The 24,383-nt window shown below is 36.7% G+C and overlaps 1 protein-coding gene and 1 pseudogene across 1 annotated transcript; both read left to right on the forward strand.

The window, feature by feature from the left end:
* The first annotated feature begins 10,481 nt into the window (after window positions 1–10,481).
* On the forward strand, window positions 10,482–11,393 carry LOC116590133 (annotated as a pseudogene).
* A 5,045-nt stretch (window positions 11,394–16,438) lies between these two features.
* LOC116589968 (olfactory receptor 4F4) lies at window positions 16,439–17,407 on the forward strand. Its single transcript, XM_032341695.1, has one exon. The coding sequence runs from the start codon at window positions 16,490–16,492 to the stop codon at window positions 17,405–17,407; it is 918 nt and encodes a 305-aa protein (XP_032197586.1). The 5' UTR covers window positions 16,439–16,489.
* Window positions 17,408–24,383: the final 6,976 nt, after the last annotated feature.

Below are 24,383 nucleotides of genomic sequence, written 5' to 3' on the forward strand. Positions count from 1 at the left end.
TAGAGAATCTATTCCATTTACTATAGCACCAAAACCCATAAGATACAGGGGAATAAACCTAACCAAAGAGGTGAAGGATCTGTACTCAAGGAACTACAGAACACTCATGAAAGAAATTGAAGAAGACACAAAAAGATGGAAGATCATTCCATGCTCTTGAATTGGAAGAATAAACATTGTTAAAATGTCTATACTGCCTAGAGCAATCTATACTTCTAATGCCATTCCGATCAAAATTCCACCGGCATTCTTCAAAGAGCTGGAGCAAATAATCCAAAAATTTGTATGGAATCAGAAAAGACCCCAAATCGCTAAGGAAATGTGAAAAACAAAAATAAAACTGGGGGCATCATGTTACCTGACTCCTCTTTGATTTTTTTAAAAATTTATTTATTTTAGAGAGTGAGAGACCATCAGCAGGGGTGGGACAGAAGAAGAAGGAGAGGGAGGGAATCTGAAGGTGACTCTATGCTGAGCACAGTGCCTGATGTGGGGCTCCATTTCATGACCCTGAAATCATGACCTGAGCTGAAACCAAGAATAGAATGCTCAAGAAAATAAATCACCCTGGTGTCCTTTTGATGTTTCTATCAAAAAACAAAGTACATAAATTAAAAGGATTATTCACCAAAACAAAGTGGGATTTATTCCAGGGCTGCAAGGTTGGTTCAACATCCGCAAATCAGTCAATGTGATACAACTCATCAATAAAAGAAAGAACAAGAACCATATGATACTCTCAATAGATGATGAAAAAGCATTTGACAAAGTACAGCATCCCTTCCTGATCAAAACCCTTCAAAGTGTAGGGATAGAGGGCACATACCTCAATATCATCAAAGCCATCTATGAAAAACCCACCGCAAATATCATTCTCAATGGAGAAAAACTGAAAGCTTTTCCGCTAAGGTCAGGAACACGGCAGGGATGTCCATTATCACCACTGCTATTCAACATAGTACTAGATATCCTAGCCTCAGCAATCAGACAACAAAAGGAAATTAAAGGCATCCAAATCGGCAAAGAAGAAGTCAAATTATCACTCTTCGCAGATGATATGATACTATATGTGGAAAACCCAAACGACTCCACTCCAAAACTGCTAGAACTTGTACAGGAATTCAGTAAAGTGTCAGGATATAAAATCAATGCACAGAAATCAGTTGCATTACTCTACACCAACAGCAAGACTGAAGAAAGAGAAATTAAGGAGTCAATCCCATTTACAATTGCACCCAAAACCATAAGATACCTAGGAATAAACCTAACCAAAGAGGCACAGAATCTATACTCAGAAAACTATAAAGTCCTCATGAAAGAAATTGAGGAAGACACAAAGAAATGGAAAAATGTTCCATGCTCCTGATTTGGAAGAATAAATATTGTGAAAATGTCTATGCTACCTAAAGCAATCTACACATTTAATGCAATTCCTATCAAAGTACCATCCATCTTTTTCAAAGAAATGGAACACATAATTCTAAAATTTATATGGAACCAGAAAAGACCTCGAATAGCCAAAGGGATATTGAAAAAGAAAGCCAACGTTGGTGGCATCACATTTCCGGACTTCAAGCTCTATTACAAAGCTGTCATCATCAAGACAGCATGGTACTGGCACAAAAACAGACACATAGATCAATGGAACAGAATAGAGAGCCCAGAAATAGACCCTCAACTCTATGGTCAACTAATCTTCAACAAAGCAGGAAAGAATGTCCAATGGAAAAAAGACAGCCTCTTCAATAAATGGTGCTGGGAAAATTGGACAGCCACATGCAGAAAAATGAAATTGGACCATTTCCTTACACCACACACCAAAATAAACTCAAAATGGATGAAGGACCTCAATGTGTGAAAGGAATCCATCAAAATCCTTGAGGAGAACACAGGCAGCAACCTCTTCGACCTCAGCCGCAGCAACATCTTCCTAGGAACAACGCCAAAGGCAAGGGAAGCAAGGGCAAAAATGAACGATTGGGATTTCATCAAGATCAAAAGCTTTTGCACAGCACAGGAAACAGTTAACAAAGCCAAAAGACAACTGACAGAATGGGAGAAGATATTTGCAAACGACATGTCAGATAATGGACTGGTGTCCAAAATCTATAAAGAACTTAGCAAACTCAACACCCAAAGAACAAATAATCCAATCAAGAAATGGGCAGAGGACATGAACAGACATTTCTGCAAAGAAGACATCCAGATGGCCAACAGACACATGAAAAAGTGCTCCATATCACTCGGCATCAGGGAAATACAAATCAAAACCACAATGAGATATCACCTCACACCAGTCAGAATGGCTAAAATAAACAAGTCAGGAAATGACAGAAGCTGGCGAGGATGTGGAGAAAGGGGAACCCTCCTACACTGTTAGTGGGAATGCAAGCTGGTGCAGCCACTCTGGAAAACAGCATGGAGGTTCCTCAAAATGTTGAAAATAGAACTGCCCTATGACCCAGCAATTGCACTACTGGGTATTTACCCTAAATATACAAACGTAGTGATCCGAAGGGGCACATGCACCCGAATGTTTATAGCAGCAATGTCCACAATAGCCAAACTATGGAAAGAACCTAGATGTCCATCAACAGATGAATGGATCAAGAAGATGTGGTATATATACACAATGGAATACTATGCAGCCACCAAAAGAAATGAAATCTTGCCATCTGCAACAACATGGATGGAACTAGAGCGTATCATGCTTAGCGAAATAAGTCAAGCGGAGAAAGATAACTATCATATGATCTCCCTGATATCAGGAAGTGGTGATGCAACATGGGGGCTTAAGTGGGTAGGAGAAGAATCAATGAAACAAGATGGGATTGGGAGGGAGACAAACCATAAGTGACTCTTAATCTCACAAAACAAACTGAGGGTTGCTGGGGGGAGGGGGGTTGGGAGAAGGGGGGCGGGGTTACGGACATTGGGGAGGGTATGTGCTTTGGGGAGTGCTGTGAAGTGCGTAAACCTGGCGATTCACAGACCTGAAGCCCTGGGGATAAAAATATATGTTTATAAAAAATAAAAAATTATAAAAACCAAAAAAGTACGTATACCAAATAATATTTCAAATCTAAAGAAATTTTTTTTTCTTTTCATTTGGAAATTTATTTTAATTTTTTTTATTTTTTACATCTTTTATTTTTTATTTTTTACATCTTTTAATTTTTTTTATCTTTTACATCTTTACATTATTTCACATCTTCTTGATCCATTCATCTGTTGATGGACATCTAGGTTCTTTCCATAGTTTGGCTATTGTGGACATTGCTGCTATAAACATTCGGGTTCACGTGCCCCTTTGGATCACTGCGTTTGTATCTTTAGGGTAAATACCCAATAGTGCAATTGCTGGGTCATAGGGCAGTTCTATTTTCAACATTTTGAGGAACCTCCATGCTGTTTTCCAGAGTGGCTGCACCAGCTTGCATTCCCACTAACAGTGTAGGAGGGTTCCCCTTTCTCCGCATCCTCGCCAGCTTCTGTCATTTCCTGACTTGTTTATTTTAGCCATTCTGACTGGTGTGAGGTGATATCTCATTGTGGTTTTGATTTGTATTTCCCTGATGCCGAGTGATATGGAGCACTTTTTCATGTGTCTGTTGGCCATCTGGATGTCTTCTTTGCAGAAATGTCTGTTCATGTCCTCTGCCCATTTCTTGATTGGATTATTTGTTCTTTGGGTGTTGAGTTTGCTAAGTTCTTTATAGATTTTGGACACCAGTCCATTATCTGACATGTCGTTTGCAAATATCTTCTCCCATTCTGTCAGTTGTCTTTTGGCTTTGTTAACTGTTTCCTGTGCTGTGCAAAAGCTTTTGATCTTGATGAAATCCCAATCGTTCATTTTTGCCCTTGCTTCCCTTGCCTTTGGCGTTGTTCCTAGGAAGATGTTGCTGCGGCTGAGGTCGAAGAGGTTGCTGCCTGTGTTCTCCTCAAGGATTTTGATGGATTCCTTTCACACATTGAGGTCCTTCATCCATTTTGAGTTTATTTTGGTGTGTGGTGTAAGGAAATGGTCCAATTTCATTTTTCTGCATGTGGCTGTCCAATTTTCCCAGCACCATTTATTGAAGAGGCTGTCTTTTTTCCATTGGACATTCTTTCCTGCTTTGTTGAAGATTAGTTGACCATAGAGTTGAGGGTCTATTTCTGGGCTCTCTATTCTGTTCCATTGATCTATGTGTCTGTTTTTGTGCCAGTACCATGCTGTCTTGATGATGACAGCTTTGTAATAGAGCTTGAAGTCCGGAAATGTGATGCCACCAACGTTGGCTTTCTTTTTCAATATCCCTTTGGCTATTCGAGGTCTTTTCTGGTTCCATATAAATTTTAGAATTATGTGTTCCATTTCTTTGAAAAAGATGGATGGTACTTTGATAGGAATTGCATTAAATGTGTAGATTGCTTTAGGTAGCATAGACATTTTCACAATATTTATTCTTCCAAATCAGGAGCATGGAACATTTTTCCATTTCTTTGTGTCTTCCTCAATTTCTTTCATGAGGACTTTATAGTTTTCTGAGTATAGATTCTGTGCCTCTTTGGTTAGGTTTATTCCTAGGTATCTTATGGTTTTGGGTGCAATTGTAAACGGGATTGACTCCTTAATTTCTCGTTCTTCTGTCTTGTTGTTGGTGCACAGAAATGCAACTGATTTCTGTGCATTGATTTTATATCCTGACACTTTACTGAATTCCTGTACAAGTTCTAGCAGTTTTGGAGTGGAGTCGTTTGGGTTTTCCACATATAGTATCATATCATCTGCGAAGAGTGATAATTTGACTTCTTCTTTGCCGATTTGGATGCCTTTAATTTCCTTTTGTTGTCTGATTGCTGAGGCTAGGATATCTAGTACTATGTTGAATAGCAGTGGTGATAATGGACATCCCTGCCGTGTTCCTGACCTTAGCGGAAAAGCTTTCAGTTTTTCTCCATTGAGAATGATATTTGCGGTGGGTTTTTCATAGATGGCTTTGATGATATTGAGGTATGTGCCCTCTATCCCTACACTTTGAAGAGGTTTGATCAGGAAGGGATGCTGTACTTTGTCAAATGCTTTTTCATCATCTATTGAGAGTATCATATGGTTCTTGTTCTTTCTTTTATTGATGAGTTGTATCACATTGACTGATTTGCGGATGTTGAACCAACCTTGCAGCCCTGGAATAAATCCCACTTGGTCGTGGTGAATAATCCTTTTAATGTACTGTTGAATCCTATTGGCTAGTATTTTGTTGAGTATTTTCGCATCTGTGTTCATTCAAGGATATTGGTCTATAGCTCTTTTTTTTGAGGGGATCCTTGTCTGGTTTTAGGATCAAGGTGATGCTGGCCTCATAAAATGAGTTTGGAAGTTTTCCTTCCATTTATATTTTTTGGAACAGTTTCAGGAGAATAGGAATTAGTTCTTCTTTAAATGTTTGGTAGAATTCCCCCGGGAAGCCGTCTGGCCCTGGGCTTTTGTTTGTTTGGAGATTTTTAATGACTGTTTCAATCTCCTTACTGGTTATGGGTCTGTTCAGGCTTTCTATTTCTTCCTGGTTCAGTTGTGGTAGTTTATATGTTTCTAGGAATGCATCCATTTCTTCCATATTGTCAAATTTATTGGCGTAGAGTTGCTCATAGTATGTTCTTATAATAGTTTGTATTTCTTTGGTGTTAGTTGTGATCTCTCCTCTTTCATTCATGATTTTATTTATTTGGGTCCTTTCTCTTTTCTTTTTGATAAGTCGGGCCAGGGTTTATTAATTTTATTATTTCTTTCAAAGAACCAGCTCCTAGTTTCGTTGATTTGTTCTATTGTTTTTTTGGTTTCTATTTCATTGATTTCTGCTCTGATCTTTATGATTTCTCTTCTCCTGCTGGGCTTAGGGTTTCTTTCTTGTTCTTTCTCCAGCTCAGTTAGGTGGAGGGTTAGGTTGTGTACCTGAGACCTTTCTTGTTTCTTGAGAAAGGCTTGTACCGCTATATATTTTCCTCTCAGGACTGCCTTTGTTGTGTCCCACAGATTTTGAACCGTTGTATTTTCATTACCATTTGTTTCCATGATTTTTTTCAATTCTTTTTAATTTCCCGGTTGATCCATTCATTCTTTAGAAGGATGCTGTTTAGTCTCCATGTATTTGGGTTCTTTTCAAACTTCCTTTTGTGGTTGAGTTCTAGCTTTAGAGCATTGTGGTCTGAAAATATGCAGGGAATGATCCCAATCTTTTGATACCGGTTGAGTCCTGATTTAGGACCGAGGATGTGATCTATTCTGGAGAATGTTCCATGTGCACTAGAGAAGAATGTGTATTCTGTTGCTTTGGGATGAAATGTTCTGAATATATCTGTGATGTCCATATGGTCCAGTGTGTCGTTTAAGGCCTTTATTTCCTTGCTTATCTTTTGTTTGGATGATCTGTCCATTTCAGTGAGGGGAGTGTTAAAGTCCCCTACTATTATTGTATTATTATTGATGTGTTTCTTTGAATCTGTTATTAATTGGTTTATATAGTTGGCTGCTCCCACGTTGGGAGCATAGATATTTAAAATTGTTAGATCTTCTTGTTGGACAGACCCTTTGAGTATGATATAGTGTCCTTCCTCATCTCTTATTATAGTCTTTGGCTTAAAATCTAATTGATCTGATATAAGGATTGCCACTCCTGCTTTCTTCTGATGTCCATTAGCATGGTAAATTCTTTTCCACCCCCTCACTTTAAATCTGGAGGTGTCTTCGGGCTTAAAATGAGTTTCTTGGAGGCAACATATAGATGGGTTTTGTTTTTTTATCCATTCTGATACCCTGTGTCTTTTGACAGGGGCATTTAGCCCATTAACATTCAGGGTAACTATTGAGAGGTATGAATTTAGTGCCATGGTATTGCCTGTAAGGTGACTGTTACTGTATATGGTCTCTGTTCCTTTCTGATCTACCACTTGTAGGCTCTCTCTTTGCTTAGAGGACCCCTTTCAATATTTCCTGTAGAGCTGGTTTGGTATTTTCAAATTCTTTCAGTTTTTGTTTGTCCTGGAAGCTTTTAATCTCTCCTTCTATTTTCAATGATAGCCTAGCTGGATATAGTATTCTTGGCTGCATGTTTTTCTCGTTTAGTGCTCTGAAAATATCATGCCAGCTCTTTCTGGCCTGCCAGGTCTCTGTGGATAAGTCAGCTGCCAATCTAATATTTTTACCATTGTATGTTACAGACTTCTTTTCCCGGGCTGCTTTCAGGATTTTCTCTTTGTCACTGAGACTTGTAAATTTTACTATTAGGTGACGGGGTGTGGGCCTATTCTTCTTGATTTTGAGGGGCGTTCTCTGAACCTCCTGAATTTTGATGCTCGTTCCCTTTGCCATATTGGGGAAATTCTCCCCAATAATTCTCTCCAGTATACCTTCTGCTCCCCTCTCTCTTTCTTCTTCTTCTGGAATCCCAATTATTCTAATGTTGTTCGTCTTATGGTGTCACTTATCTCTCGAATTCTCCCCTCATGTTCCAGTAGCTGTTTGTCCCTCTTTTGCTCAGCTTCTTTATTCTCTGTCATTTGGTCTTTTATATCACTAATTCTTTCTTCTGCCTCATTTATCCTAGCGGTGAGAGCCTCCATTTTTGATTGCACCTCATTAATAGCTTTTTTTATTTCAACTTGGTTAGATTTTAGTTCTTTTATTTCTCCAGAAAGGGCTTTTATATCTCTCGAGAGGGTTTCTCTAATATCTTCCATGCCTTTTTCGAGCCCGGCTAGAACCTTGAGAATTGTCATTCTGAACTCTAGATCTGACATATTACCAATGTCTGTATTGATTAGGTCCCTAGCCTTTGGTACTGCCTCTTGTTCTTTTTTTTGTGTTGAATTTTTCCGTCTTGTCATTTTGTCCAGATAAGAGTATATGAAGGAGCAAGTAAAATACTAAAAGGGTGGCAACAACCCCAGGAAAAAATGCTTTAACCAAATTAGAAGAGATCCCAAATCGTGAGGGTGGAGAAAGGGGATAAAAAGAGGTTCAAAAAGGAAAAAAGAAAAACAGAAGAAAAAAGAAAAAAAAGAAAAGAATTTAAAAAAAGAAAACAAATAAGAAAAATATAAAAAAGAAAAAATATATTTATTAGATAAACTGGTTTAAAAACGTTAAAAAAGAAAAAGGTAAAAGTTAAAAAAAAAATTTTACCAGAAGGCGAGAAAAAAAAAACAAAAAATGAAAAAGAAAAAAATTAAATTAACTGCAAGACTAATAAAAATCACAGGGAAAAAGCCATGAGTTCTGTGCTTTGCTTTCTCCTCCTCTGGAATTCTGCTGCTCTCCTTGGTATTGAAACTGCACTCCTTGGTAGGTGAACTTGGTCTCGGCTGGATTTCTTGTTGATCTTCTGGGGGAGGGGCCTGTTGTAGTGATTCTCAAGTGTCTTTGCCCCAGGCGGAATTGCACCACCCTTAGCAGGGGCCGGGGTGAGTAATCCGCTCGGGTTTGCTTTCAGGAGCTTTTGTTCCCTGAGAGCTTTCCGTAGAGTTCCGGAGGACGGGAATGCAAATGGCGGCCTCCTGGTCTCCGGCCCGGAGGAGCCGAGAGCCCAGGGCCCCACTCCTCAGTGCGCCCTCAGAGAACAGCGCCAGTTACTCCCGTCTGCCCGACCTCCGGCCGCGCTCCGAGCTCACCGAGCCTGCGACCAGTTCAAGGTAACCCCGAGCTGTGAGCTTACTGTCGGCTCTGTCTCTGTAGCCGGCTTTCCCGTTCCAATACCCGCAAGGTCTGCGACACTCAGACACCCCCGATCCTTCTGTGACCCTGCGGGACCTGAGGCCACGCTGAACCCGCGTGGGCTTCGCTCCGGTTTAGCCTCTGGAGCGATGTCCCTCAGCGGAACAGACTTTAAAAGTCCTGATTTTGTGCACTGTTGCTCCGCCGCTTGCCAGGAGCCGGCCCCTCCCCCCGGGGTCTATCTTCCCGTCGCTTTGGATTCACTTCTCCGCGGGTCCTACCTTTCAGAAAGTTGTTGTTTTTCTGTTTCCAGAATTGCTGTTCTTCTTCTCTTCGATCTGCCGATGGATTTTCAGGTGTTTGCAATCTTTAGATAAGCTATCTAGCTGATCTCCGGCTAGCCGAAATAGTCTCAGCCTGCTACTTCTCTGCCATCTTGACTCCTCCCTCTAAAGAAATTTTTTTAATTCTAAAAAAATCAGTATCAATTACTATTATTTAAAATATTGACTATGCAATTTGTTTACTTTTTTGCACTTAATATTCTAGAGAAAAATCTTCCTAGTGCTGCTATAAACTCTTTTATAAATATTTATTTTAGTAACTATTAAATTCCATTATATGCAAATATTGTAACAGACTTAAAACTAATGTTTGGCATTTAAATTGTTCAGTTTTTCCACTGCAGAGTGTAATGAACATTTCTGTGCCAGAAATCTTTTCTGTCAAATAGAACTCTGTAAGGAGTACTATTGCACCAAATGATAAGGATCAAGATTCCTGATACATAGTTCAAAATGTTTTTTTTAATGCTTGAATCAGACTGTATTTCCTCAGCAATGTATGAATATATCTATTTCATTGAGGCTTCCTGGTTTTGATAATAACTACAAAATTCTTTGTAATTTAATAGGAAACTAATATATATTTTATCACATTTCTTTGATTTGTAAAGCAGAAATGAATATACCTACACACAGAGTTGACATTTGTGAATTCTTTCTTGGTATCAATTATGTCTAGTAGGTTTTGAAAGTTTTACTGAATGGTTTGATCTTTTTTATATTATAAAGATACAAACCTTTTGCCTCTCTATAACATTTTAATTACAAGTACGAATTGTGTGTTCCTTTTGAGCAAATTGTTTTTAAGGACTTATGAGAAACAGACTTCAGAAGTGTCTTAACTATTGTTACGTTAACTGTTACTATTCTATACTCATTTCTAAGTTTTTATTATTCTTTTAAAAGTTCCGTCTATTTTTTGTTTCAAAAAAATTTTTTTAATGATTTTATTTATTTATTTGACAGACAGAGATCACAAGTAGGCAGGTAGAGAGAGAGGGTGAAGCAGGCTCCCTGCTGAGCAAAGAGCCCGATGTGGGGCTCGATCCCAGGACCCTGAGATCTTGACCTGAGCTGAAGGCAGAGGCCCAACTCACAATACATATTATTTTTGTTTTTAATTTTTATTATTTTCTTTTACCTGAATTCCTTGAGTTTAATTTGTACATCCACTTCTAACTTCTTAAGTTTCCTGATTACTTCATGTACTTGAATAAATAAGAGCAAATTTAATGCAATAGATGGCCTCTGAGTGCAGCTTTGGTCATACTACCCAACCCATACTCTGGGTTCCCATGATTTTGTTAATAATTTACTATCAATTAAATAAAAGATCTGTCAGTAACCAATTTAAATTATCAACAGTTAACACATAGTTTTTAGTGCCTCACAGCTGATCCTTCTTTCAGGTCACTTCAGAGTCTTCCCTTCCTTATGATTCAATGGACCAAGTAAATGGCTCTGTGGTAACTGAGTTTGTGTTACTAAGACTTGTACAATCCTTGGGAATACAGGTCTTCCTTTTTCTTTTCTTCTCTTTGTGTTTTGTGGGAATTATCTTGGGAAACCTCTTCATTATGTTAACAGTGATTTAGGAATTTCATTTACACAACCTATCACTCCTTCATTGACCTGGGGCTTTCATCCACCACAGTTCCTAGGATGATCTCTGATCTTTTCAGTGGTTGCAAAATCAGTCACCTTTAACACCTTCCACAACTGCATGATACAAATGTTCTTTATTCATGTCATAGAGGAGTTGAGATGGTACTGCTCATAGCCATGGCATATGACAGGTACACAGCAATTTGCAAGCCTCTCCACTATCTAACTACTATGAGTCCCAAAATGTGCATGCTTTTGATAGGAGCTGCTTGGATTACTGGGTGACTCATGCTGTGTCTCAGTTTCTTTTTGTCATAAATTTACCTTTCTATGGCCCTAATAATGTGGGGAGCTTTTGTTTTGATTTCCTTAGGATTATTAAACTTGCATGTATGGACACTTAAAAAACTAGAATTTGTGGTCACTACCAACAGTGGCTTCATATCTAGGGGCACCTTCTTTTTCTTAATTGTATCATACATCTTTATTCTGATAATTGTCAGACAACATTCCTCAAAAGATTTATCTAAAGCATTCATCACTCTGTCAGCTCACATCACTGTAGTGGTTTCATGTTTTGTTCCATGCATGTTTCTCTATGTGTGGCCTTTCCCTACCAAGTCAATGGATACATTTTTGCCATCATAGACTTTGCCATCAGTCCCATATTAAATCCTTCCATCCATACTTTAAGGAACAGAGATGAAGGGGGCAATGAGAAGGCTAAGTTAAAGAGTTGTAAGTTCTAGCGAGATGCCATAACAGACTTCACCAGTAAGAGCACAAGGTGAATGTCATGAACCATCAGGACCCTTATGACCACCACAAACACTATGGATTAAGGACAGTTTCGTTACTGCCCTTAAAAAACTGAGAACTCTACATAAAGAAGGTATTGTATCAATGAACTTCACTTTCAAATATAGCTGCAGTTATTTCTGTTAAGTATGAAAAATAAAGTATTATATATTCCTTCCTACCTACAATACTAAATGGCAATTATCATCAATGAGTACATTCAATTTTCATGTTTTTTATCTCTGTGTAAATACATACATGTATATATGGTTGAATTTTATTTATCAATATTTTCATATTGATTATAAGCATTGCTAGAAATCAATATTTCTTGTGGAAATTTTGTGGATCCAATGGATAAAATGTGAGTTTATTTGAACTAGCACCCATTAAAAGTCAAGAAAGAAATATTTCTCATCCTAATTATATTTTATGTTAGATAAATAGGCAGGCAGCACTATGCTACAATTCCTAAGAATTATTTACCGTCTTTAACTGTTAAAGTATTTTGTACAACGTTGCTTTAGAAAACACTCTACTATTTTACATAATGCAAAATTTGTCTATGTTCCGTTTTTTCCAACAGATTTCTATCATCCTTGCAGTCTTCCTCAAAGAATTTCTTGATTCACCCTAAAACAGTATCTACAATTATCAAAGCATTTTAAGGATGTTATTACCTAAAGAAAAGCATCCAACCCAGATCTCACCTTATATAATATACCTATACTTAATCCATGGTGCTTAGGACAAAGAAGATGGCTGACATATTTATTTTACTTGTCCAGGTAAAACTTGGGAAGCCTGTTGAGCCAAGGAGCATGACTGAGAAATCAGCTGGACACATCCCAATGAATGATTTAAGAAACATTAATTGTGGTGACTCAGCTCAGTTGTAGCTGCAGAATTGTAATTAAAGCTGCTCAAAAAAAAAAGTAAAAAATAAATGGCACTTTCTTTTTACTGGTGAAGGTATTTTTCCTATATTTTATCTGAAAGTGGTAATAAATGCTATATGCTATCCTCTTTGTATAATATCTAAAGCATTATTGTTTATTGTCTACTTAATCCATCCAGATTTTAATATTGGAACTTTATCTTTTTACTTTCACTATGACTCTTAAAAAAAAAATAAAAAGTCATCTTTAACAGAAAAAGACACCCCACACACACACATACCCACAAACAGAGAAAGACAAATACTATATGATATCACTTATTGGTGAAATCTCAAACACAAAACAAATAAAAAACAAATTGACTTTTAGAGAGAAAAACCTGGTGGATGCCACAAGGCAGATGGGTGGGGTATGGGAGAAATAAAGGGGATTCATAATACAAACATCCAGTTTTAAAGAAAGTAAGTCACAGAGATGTAAAGTATAGCATATGGAATAAAGTCAATAATATTGTAATAATGTATGTTGACAGATGATGACTACACTTAGTGTACTGAGCATTGAGTAAAGTAGAGAATTGTCAAATCAATGTTTTATACACTTGAAAGTAACATCACATTGTATGTCCCTATATTGGAATATAAAGAGAATTATGGGAAATATAGATATAAGGAAATAAACTTTCATTTTCACAGAAATACAAAATCACCCTTAGATTCAGTGAAGTACTAGAAATACCTAAGAAAGCTGAGAAACTGTGACAACAGCCCCTGACTCAAAAAGATTCCATGTGTATCCTCAAGGGAAAACCTGTGAGACTATATGATTTAGTCTCAGCACTCAAACTTCAGGCTGGCTACTTCCAGATCTCCTCACTTGCCTCCAGTCAACTCATAACTGGCTCTTAACCAAGTGACTTACTAAGGAACACCAATCAGACACACTTTATTCTCTTGGAAATGTTTTGCTTCAAGACAAAGTACAAAAAGGAAAATCTGTACTCTTCCTTGCTCTGAAAATTGTTGCAGTCTCTTCCAGATATGAAGGAGGTGGGTGGAATGATGAAAGTGAAAGTAACCACAGTGTAGCATTTTATTGACAATGAGTTGTTTCTATTAGTAAGAACCCATTTGGCAGAATTCAATTGCATGTGCACCTTCAAGAAAAGTGGAAGGTCCTGTGAGGTCAGTTCAAATATTTAGAAGAGTTAGTATGAATATTAACAAGGATTGCCCTAGGTGTGTTATAAAACTTAGTATATGTTACATAAGTGTTCTAAGTGTTTAGTCCTTCTGAGTCTTTCAGGCTAATCTCTTCTTTCCTTTCTATTTAATGATCCTTTTTCCATATAACCAGAAGCAGTGTTCTCTTACTTACCTCTTTCCATCCTTCCTACAATACAATCTGGCTTGGGATATTTCTTTCACATATAGGTGTAAATCATAAATCATAAATCACCCTATAGCTGTAGCTGGCTAGAGTTATGGAATTTCACATTTGAGAGATTTTGGTCCAATGAGCTCATTGGTAAACAGGAAAACTAAGTCTTGGAAATTCTGAATCACATGCCAAAATCACACGGTAACTTTGTACTAAAATCCCCAAGTCTCCTGACTTCAATCTCAGTGAAACTTATGAGGACTTTAGGTATTTTTCTTTAAAGAGGGGTAAAAGATATTTAGGACAAACGTAACACCCTCATTGTTGAATTTTAAGTTAATTTAGTACATAGGGAAAGATTTTCTTTCCCTATAGCTGTAGCTGGCTCTTCATGAATGCTATAGCCAGTGTCGAAGACTCTGGAGAACTTGACTTCAATAAACTTAATCTTTAACTTAGAATCAATAGAATTCTTCTCAAACTCCTTGAGCCATTTTTGAAGAATCAGATATAAGCTTTGAAAGGATTACAGAGGTAGCAGGTCCCCTGTAACTGAGAATCCATCATCATCACTCACTCCTCCATAGCATACACTCAGGAAATGAGATGTCTTAACACAGTGAGCAAGAAATTCCTCTTGCCGAGGAGCAGCATATCTGAATTCTTGTTACCATGCTATAAAGTCTTTTTGTCTTTTTGTTTTACCAGCCATTACCGTTGGTATATTTCTTATGGAGATGTGAGTATCGATTTTGTCCTCTCAGTGGACAAATAAAATGGTTGCAGTACATAAGTAATTACTGAAGTCCCACTATAAGTTGCATACTTTGATTCTTCAGAATGATCCTAACCAATCAGTCACATCAGAAATGATCTCACAACAGGAATCCCATCCTCTCTGTTGTCAACGATCACTAGGATTGTATTTATTACTGTGCTAAGCAGGAGGGAAGAGAGGGGTTATGCTTGTTTTATTATTTGACTTCTTTTTATACATGGAAATACAATTAGAATTGCTAAATTCATACAGAACTTTGAAAAGAGTAATAGAGAGCATTAGTGGATAGGGCTAAATAATGGAATTGGGATATGAAAGAGAAAAGTGTAAAGGCAACACAATATCCACAATTAGGAAAATGTTGAAAATAAATACTACTACTCCCGAAGAAATTTGGTAATAACACACTATACTTTCAGACCTCTTTAGGACCCATCTATTTCCACATTACTCAGAATAAAATCATTTACATCATTTTTTAAAAATCTCCCACATCCTGTTGACAAATGCCCTATTCTTACTACTTTAACAATAGCTATTGTGCATAGACTATTCACTATTTGTTAGAAATTTGTATTAAACAATTGCACATAATTCTTCAATAATTCTGTGCTGTACTCATAATTATATACCTTAGGAGACATTCCAGAATCCTTTTTTCGATTTTATCTCCTATTAAACTCTTTCACATTATCTCTCATGCGATATTTTTTTGCATTTTTCTCACTTTTCATTTCACCACTGAATCACCTTTTATTATTTCCCTGTTATTTTTTATTCTATTTTTCATCTTTAATTTTATTTTGTATTAAATCTTTTTCTTCTAAGCACTTCCATATCACTAAATGGTAAGTATGAATTCCATTCTCTATAAGGCCTCTTACCTTCTATTCTAGAATACTCATTTATTTTAACTTCTCCTAAGACTGGATCTCTACATCTGTCTTGGCTCTCACATTTCTATCCAAGCTTCTGAGAGACTATGAAAATTATTTTGGAATTCTGTCCCTCACTCATACCCTATAGAGTATTAGATGAGTGGGCATGTTGAGAACTTTTAAGCCAGTACATTCATTCTAAAGATGGGAAAACAGAAGAACAGGGAGCTGAAATTCTTGTTACGATTATTTCTAGAATACAAGTAAAATTCATTAATGATTATTGGGGAGCCAGGGTTCCCCTATGAATCAGAAGGTGATAAATCTTACTGCTAATAATTATCTAAATCTATTGTGCACTCACTAAATACAAAAACTCTCCAAAAAAACTTTATTTTTACTACTTCATTTGAAATTCATAATAACCATAAGAATTGAATATAATTAGTATCCACATTTGTAAAAAATAAGACTTAATTAGGGACATTAAAATGTCCACAGACTACATTCAAAACTTGTGCATTACAAATTGCCTCACATAGCAAAACTGTGAATAAGGATTTGTCTTAGTTTGTTGGAGAGGTTTCCAATGACCAAAATATAAAATTATCATGATGGGCTACAAAACCTCTAAGAGTAGTTTTTCAAAAATGGATGTTGTAAAATGGTGCTATAAATGTAAAGATCACATAATATTGCATTTACTTAAGAGCTAAGAGAGTGGTTACAGAATATAAACTGTTTGGGAGCTCAAGGAAAAGGAGCCAAATGTAGGCTGGCAGTATAGACGTAATCTGGCAGAGAGAATAGCATGAACAAAGGTATTTTATTAGGATAATTATTAGGATAAGTGGAAATACTAAGTAGACTTGAATAAGTGGATAAGGCATCATCAGGAAGAGTGTAAGATAAAATAGTAGGTTTAGATTGTGTGCATTTTGAAAGTGTTTGTGTAATAGACCACACAAAGTCATTATATGAGTGAGCAGAATAATACAAAATGAGACTTTGAATTGGAATCTAATAATTCTGACTTCCTTCTTACTCTATTCTCCAAGGTAACTACACAGGCTGTTTCCTGGAATGAATCAATAAGTGACACAAATTACTCCATGGTGACAGAGTTCATTTTTCTGGGACTCTCCAATTCTCGGGAATTGCAGATTTTCCTATTTGTGTTTTTTTTTGTATTCTATGTAGGAATTGTGTGTGGAAACCTTCTTATTGTCATAACTGTGGCCTCCGACTCCCACCTTCACTCCCCCATGTACTTCCTGCTGGCTAACCTTTCACTCATTGACCTGTGTCTGTCTTCTGTCACAGCCCCCAAGATGATTGCTGACTTTTTCAGTAAACGCAAAGTCATCTCTTTCAAGGGCTGCCTTGCTCAGATATTTCTCCTTCACTTTTTTGGTGGGAGTGAGTTGGTGATCCTTATAGCCATGGCCTTTGACAGATATATAGCAATCTGTAACCCCCTTCGCTACACTACCATTATGTGTGGCAATGTATGTGTTGGGCTTGTGGCAGCTGCATGGGGGACTGGTTTCCTCCATTCAGTGAGCCAGCTGGCCTTTGCAGTAAACTTACCTTTCTGTGGTCCCAATGAGGTTGATAGCTTTTATTGTGACTTACCTAGGGTTATCAAACTTGCTTGTACAGACACCTATAGGTTGGATATCATGGTCATTGCTAACAGTGGTGTGCTCACTCTGTGTTCTTTTGTTTTCCTAATCATCTCCTATGTTATCATCCTAGTGACCATCCGACAACGCCCTTCACACCAGTCATCCAAGGCCCTGTCCACTTTGACTGCTCACATCACTGTAGTTCTTTTGTTTTTTGGACCATGTATCTTCATTTATGCCTGGCCGTTCCCCATCAAGTCATTAGATAAATCCCTTGCTGTGTTTTATTCTGTGGTCACTCCTCTCTTGAACCCAATTATATACACACTGAGGAACAAGGACATGAAGACTGCAATGAAACGGTTGAGAAAATGGAATGTGAACTCTAAGGAAAAGTCTTAGATCTCCTGTAACTATAAGGCTAATCTAAGACAATGACATAGCAAAGTTGATGAATTATTTAGTAAACCTCATGAAAATCTTACCTCCATTTCCATATCCTTTAGTAATTTTCTAAGAACTTTCACATACATTGTCTCAATTTATCCTTTTATAATTTTGCATTTTATATTTTTAGGTACAGATAAAAAGTTGATCTGCCTTCCAAATATTATCTCACTAATCCTCAGAACAATAGCAAAAATCTGTCAATATTTGTACACTCCTGTGACTACCTGAGCAGTCCTGAGCATAATACAGGGAGAGACAGAAACTAGCCTGATTTATAATTTTTTTAACATTTTACATGGCTCATTTTCCCTAAAAACATCAAGGAAGAAACTGCCGTATGCCTCACTCAAAAAATATTCTTAGTGTTCAGAATATTTATCAACTAACTTTAAAGAGATTTAGAAAAGAAACTCTTCACACTGCAACAATCCATAGTTCCTTCCAATCACTAGAGCAACCCATAATCCATGAGTTCATCATCAGGAGTGACAGGAAGAGGGAGTCTGCCTAATAGGCAGTTTACATCCTGTGCATACAGGAAGAGCTCATATGCAGTAAAATGTACCCAGAAGGATCCAAGTCTCTCAACAGGTTGGCACAAAGTACATCAATTTGGTCCATCCATGTCATTTTCCATGGTTAGCTTTTAAGAACATAGATTTTGAACTCAAAAGAGATGGGTTCAGCTCTACTTATGCATTACTAACCATGACCATGCATTTTGTCTAACTTGCCTAACCGTCAGTTTCCATGTGTGCAAAAGAAGGATAATAATACCCAAACATATGGTTATTATGATAGATAATGAGACAATAGATATAAATCAGATAAACAGCACATTTTGTGGCAAGTTATCTGGATGCAATAAATATCAACTCCTACTATCATTATTATAAAAAGCCTCTATGCCAACAAACAAAAAGTTCTCAACCCTTATTTTATCCCAACATACTTGAAAGATAGGATATCTATTAATCTTAACAAATGCTCATTTGAAGACATTATAGTTGTATGTGCATATTTATTTGCAAGTGTGTACCCATGCTCATACACCATACCATGCTAGAAAGACATGCCAAAAAGTCAAGATAGAAGTACAGGGAATATATTTTTTTTAAAAGAACTTGGTAATTGAGTCTGGTAAATAGCTCCACTCTCCAGCAAGAATCACTGAATCAGGCTAATATTGAAGATTAAATATTCTAAGAAAAAAAAAGAATGTAGTTTTCCAAAGTGAAGCTTCAATTAATATGAGAGTCAAATGATAAGAGAATCAAAATTATGTTAGCCACAGGAAAAAAAATAATAGAAACTCCAGTAGCAGGTTAAAAACACATAAGAAAATAAGTATATGATAAAGGCAGTATTTCAAATCAGTGGAGGAAGGGAGAACCTAGTAATGTCATGGTAAAACAACTGGACAATACAGTAAATGATATATTGGACCTTTTCCTCATGTCCTATGCCAGGACAATTTCTAACTAAATTCAAGCCTAAGTCTTTTTTCTTAACTATACAAATATTAACAGAAAACATGGATTATATCTTTGTAACCCCTGAATATGGTAAAGATTGATAATATTAACTATATCAAATTAAAGTTTTAAATGCATGATAAAACCTTTGAGCAAGGCAGAAAAGATAAATGTGATATTAGAAAAAAGTTGTTACAACTCACATCACAAAGAATAATAGCTGTAACAGTAAAGAACTTCTAAAAAATACGAACAAACAAACAAATGGGCAAAACATGAATATACAATTGACATTTAAGGAGATATAAATGATGCTTAAATACATAAAAAAGTTCAGGCTCTCATATGAAGATATATACAGAGTAAAACCAATGTGAATATCAGTTTTGACCATAAGGTATGAAATATCTGACTTCAATAGTTAATAATACAAACTGTTGGTTCAGCTATACAGAAAGGGGCACCATCTGCATTGTTAAGAATACAAAATAGTTACCTCTTGACATTGTTTATAAAATTTACCATGCTACTAGCTTTTGGCCCAACAATCCTAATTCTATCTTAACAACACATTTCAAAAATACAAAACAACCAATGCACAAGGTTACTTGTGGCAGCATTGTTTTTAACAGTAGAAGATTGGAAAATACCCAAAAGACAATGAGAAAAAAAAACTATATAAATTATACATAATGGAACACTATGGTACTATAAAAATTGCTGAGGAATATCTCCAAAAACCAGCTATGGAGGAATCTCCAAGATATATGTTAAATAAAAACAGTAAATTGAGAAAGAATATCTCCAGGTTGTTAATTTATTATGTTCAAACGGGGATACATGTATTAGGCTTGTATGTATATATAACTTATAAACATACATTTTATAAATACTTATAGAAACATATTTTTAACAATAAACCAAAAATTAAAAATGGTTTCTTATGGAGAGAGGAAGAGATAGATCAAAGAACAGGGATAAGGTCTAGATTTTTCAGAATATATCTTATTTTCCAGTTTTAACATTGAAATCATGTAAATTATTTTACATAATTAAAAATAAAATTAAATCAAAAGAAAAATGTTCTCTAAGATAAGTCATAAAAGGAATCTCAAAAATTTTAAATATTAGCACCTTAAGAACATATGTTCTCTGACCACAATTCAATTAAATTAGAAAGCAACAACCATAAGATATATAGAAAAGCCCAGGTATATTAAAACTAACCATCTATCTCTGAACACTTTCAAGGAAGAATTACAATGGAATCTGAAAATATTTTAACTGAATTATAATAAAATTAGAATATGTCAAAATTTGTTATGCAACTAAAGAGAACTTTGAAATGTCTTAGTTTAACATTGTTTTAAGTAGTAAAGAGCATTATCTAAGCTTCTCACTTAAAAAGTTAGGAGACAAAAAGTACATTAAATCCAAATAAGCAGAAGTCAAAATATTACACAAAAGAGAGGAAATCACTGATAGAAAACAGACACAGCATGAATTTTGTATTAGTCGGGTTCTCCAGAAAACAGAACAACAGGGTATGGGTGTGTGTGTGAGTATCCGGGTGTGTGTGTGTGTGTGTCCAGTTGTGTGTGTGTGTGTGTTGATTTTAAACTGGCTCACCCAGTTGTGGAGACTACCAAATGCAAAAGGCTAGCAGACTGGAGACCCAGGGAAGAAGAGCTGATGTTGCAAATTGTGTCCAAAGGCAGAAAAGCCCAGCCCACAATACAGAGAATGGTCTTTACTGGAAGTGTTTTGTTTTCAATGTTACTCTTACCTAAAAAGTACTTTCAAAGATGTAATACAAAAGGTAAAAGCTACAGAAAAATAAAATAAAATTAGACTTTGTCAAATTGAAATATATTTTTTGTTCCAAATGTCACCATCAAGAAAGGCACAAGACATAGAATGGGAATAAATTTGCTAATTATGTAAAATAAGGACCTCATATCCAAATATATAAAGAACTCTTGCAACTCAATAATTAAAATAACAAAAAAATAGACATTTAAAAAAAAAGAGAGAGAGATCAAATAATCATTAATTAAATTGAAAAATGCTCAACATCATTAACCATTACAGAAATTTAAATCAAAGCCCCATTAAGATATCATTTCTCAAAAAATTAAGATATCATTTCACATATAACTAGGAAGGCTCCAATCAAATAGATTTTAACAAGTGCTGACAAGGATGAAGAAAAAATGGAACCCTCATCAATAAATGGGAATGCAAAATACACCTGCTTTAGAAAACACTTCAAATGTAAATAGACTAAAGACTCCCATCAAAATACATAGGGTGGAGTCACCGAGTTCCTTAAGTCTATGAGCATGTTGCATGATTCTTCTTTCTCTCTTTTGTTGAACTTCATCATTTTCTATTATTGTGACTTCGGGGTCACTAATTCATTCATCTACTTTTTCCAGCCTGCTGTTCATTGCAACAAGCCTGTTTCCAATTTTGTTTATTGCATTTTTCATCTCTAATTCTTTTTTTACTTCTTTCATCTCTGTGATAATGGTCTCTCTCTTTCTTTCCTCAAGCCTGGCGAGTATTCTTAGGACTGTTGCTTTAAATTCTCCATCAGGCATGTTACTTATATCTGTTTCACCTAGATCTCTGGCCATGGCCTTATCCTGTTCTTTCATTTGGGATGAATTCCTCTTCACATTTTGTTTAAGTCTCTATCTTCTTCTCTGTGTTAGAAAAGCACTTATATCTCCTGCTTCTGAAAGTAATGGCCTTGTGAAGAAGTCATGTAGTACCCAGGGCCTACTGCTTCAGGGAGCGTCCACAGTGTGTGCTTCCTGCACTCTGCTGTTGTGTTTTGGCTGCTCTGTACTTCAGGCCAGTCATCCACAGAGGCTCTCCTTGCCTATAGTGGGAAGTGTTTGGTCCCTGGCCTGAATACAGCCACTTTTAATTAGATGTGCTTTGGTCTGCTTGTGAAATGAGACCTGACACTGGAACTGAGGTGCTGGAAAATACTACTGGGTATTTACACAAAGAATGCAAAAATGCTAATTCAGAGGGATACATACACCCCAACATCTATATCAGCATTCTTTGCAGTAGCCAAATGATGGAAATTACTTTAGTATCCATGGAATGATGAATGGATAAAGATGTGGTGTATATAATATATTATTCAGCCATGAAAATCTTGCCATTTGCTATGGCATGGATGGAACCAGCGATATTACACTAAGTAAAATTAGTCAGCCCCATCCACCGCATAAGCACCTCTCAGCCAGGGACATATCCCACAGTTGCAGACTTACAAAAGTTCTAATTTTGTGGTCTGCTACTTAAAATACTTTGTGTTAGCCTCCTTAAGCAGGCTCCCTTCCCTCCATTGTTTCCTCAGATATATCACCCCAGACTCAAGTCTCTGAACCTCCTGCTTTCCAAAAAGTGGTCACTTTTCTACTTACAGGATTGCAGCATTTTCCTCAGATCTCCAATAGATTTCACAGGTGTTCAGAATGATTTGATAACTATCCAGCTGTATTTGAGGGACCAGCAAAACTTAGCATCCCCTATTCCTCTGCCAATTTAACTCCAACCTACTGGAATACTCTTTCATTTTTAAATTCATTAGCATGTCCAATCTTTCCCAAACAGAAAACTGTGCATTATAAAAAGCCAGAGGAGAAACCATAAGGTGCTGGCAATAGAGGAACAACTTGTTTGGAAGTAAAAACTGCCACAGCATATCCCACTTTTTAAAGAACTTAGCTCCCCTTTCCTTATCCTATCACAGATTCTTCAAAGTAATGGCTATTTTAACTTTCACAAAAAGAAGACGTAAAACAGTAGTGACAAGATACAGGAGCACCATTGCTCATAGTTGATAGTCATAGTCTCCTCTGTTACCCATTCTAAATATCCCTATCTTCAGGCAGTTCTCCTGATGATCTATGTTACTTTCCTGCTGAGGTGAGTCAGCTTTTTATGAGCAGTATGAACTCTAGTTATTGTTCTTACCAATCTATTGTTGCTACAGTAGCTTCACTACTGTTATCATCCATCATGAAGGCAACAAGGCATGGCTCAGTGATCCCTAGTTTTAGACAAACTCTTCACTGTATCACCCATTAAGAAGCAGCAACCTGGTACTTAACCAATATGTGATAAAAAGGAGGTAACTCAATCTTCTAAATGCTGCTCTTCCAATATGAAGAACCCCAAATGAAAGAAAAGCAGGTAAACATTTTAGGTTTATTATAACCCATACTGTCTCCCAAAAGAAGCATTCCCCCCACTACAACAAAACCTAAAATTTGAGAACAGAAAACAGAAACTCCACAAAAACTTCAATGAGATCTGATAGGAGAAACTACTGTTTACTCTACCCCTTTGGTTATAAAACCTGTATATATATTTTTTTATTTATTTATTTTCAGCATAACAGTGTCATTATTTTTTCACCACACCCAGTGCTCCATGCAATCCTTGCCCTCTATAATACCCACCACCTGGTACCCCGCCCCCGCCACTTCAAACCCCTCAGATTGTTTTTCAAAGTCCATAGTCTCTCATGATTCACCTCCCCTTCCATTTTACCCCAACCCCCTTCTCTCTAACTCCCCATGTCCTCCATGCTTTTTTTATGCTCCACAAATAAGTGAAACCATATGATAATTGACTCTCTCTGCTTGACTTATTTCACTCAGCATAATCTCCTCCAGTCCCTACATGTTGATACAAAAGTTGGGTATTCGTCCTTTCTGATGGAGGCATAATACTCCATAGTGTATATGGACCACATCTTCCTTATCCATTCATCCGTTGAAGGGCATCTTGGTTCTTTCCACAGTTTGGTGACCTTGGCCATTGCTGCTATAAACATTGGGGTACAGATGGCCCTTCTTTTCACAACATCTGTATCTTTGGGGTAAATACCCAGGAGTGTAATGGCAGGGTCATAGGGAAGTTCTATTTTTAATTTCTTGATGAATCTCCACACTGTTCTCCAAAAACCTGTATATTTTAACCACGGAGGGCACAGCACCATCTGAAGGTCATAGATCAAAGCACATATCTTAGAGCACAGACCCCCAACTCTTTACAGTATCATCTTCAAGCTGGTGCCTCAGTTGTAATTTTGACAGGCTATTCCAATGTTCTATCAGATCCATAGCTCCTAATCATGCAATGTAGAAAGGAAAAACAGGTTCCTTAGTTCTGCATGATTTCATGTACTTTCTTAGCTACAAAGTGAGTAGTCTTGGTCTAAGGAAATATTATGCAAGACTTCATACTTGCATCATACTTGAAATCAGACACTGTGAACACTTGGATAGTGGTGTGCCAAGAGCCCAAATTAGGAAAGATAATAAATACTCAAAATATATAAATGAATCCCAAAGGATAAATCTCTGTCCCCTCCAGTTTAGAAAATGTTCAGTGTCAGTAACTACTCTCAACTGATTGATTTC

Source organism: Mustela erminea, chromosome 5 (genome assembly GCF_009829155.1).
Source record: "Mustela erminea isolate mMusErm1 chromosome 5, mMusErm1.Pri, whole genome shotgun sequence".
Classification (NCBI taxonomy): Eukaryota; Metazoa; Chordata; class Mammalia; order Carnivora; family Mustelidae; genus Mustela; species Mustela erminea.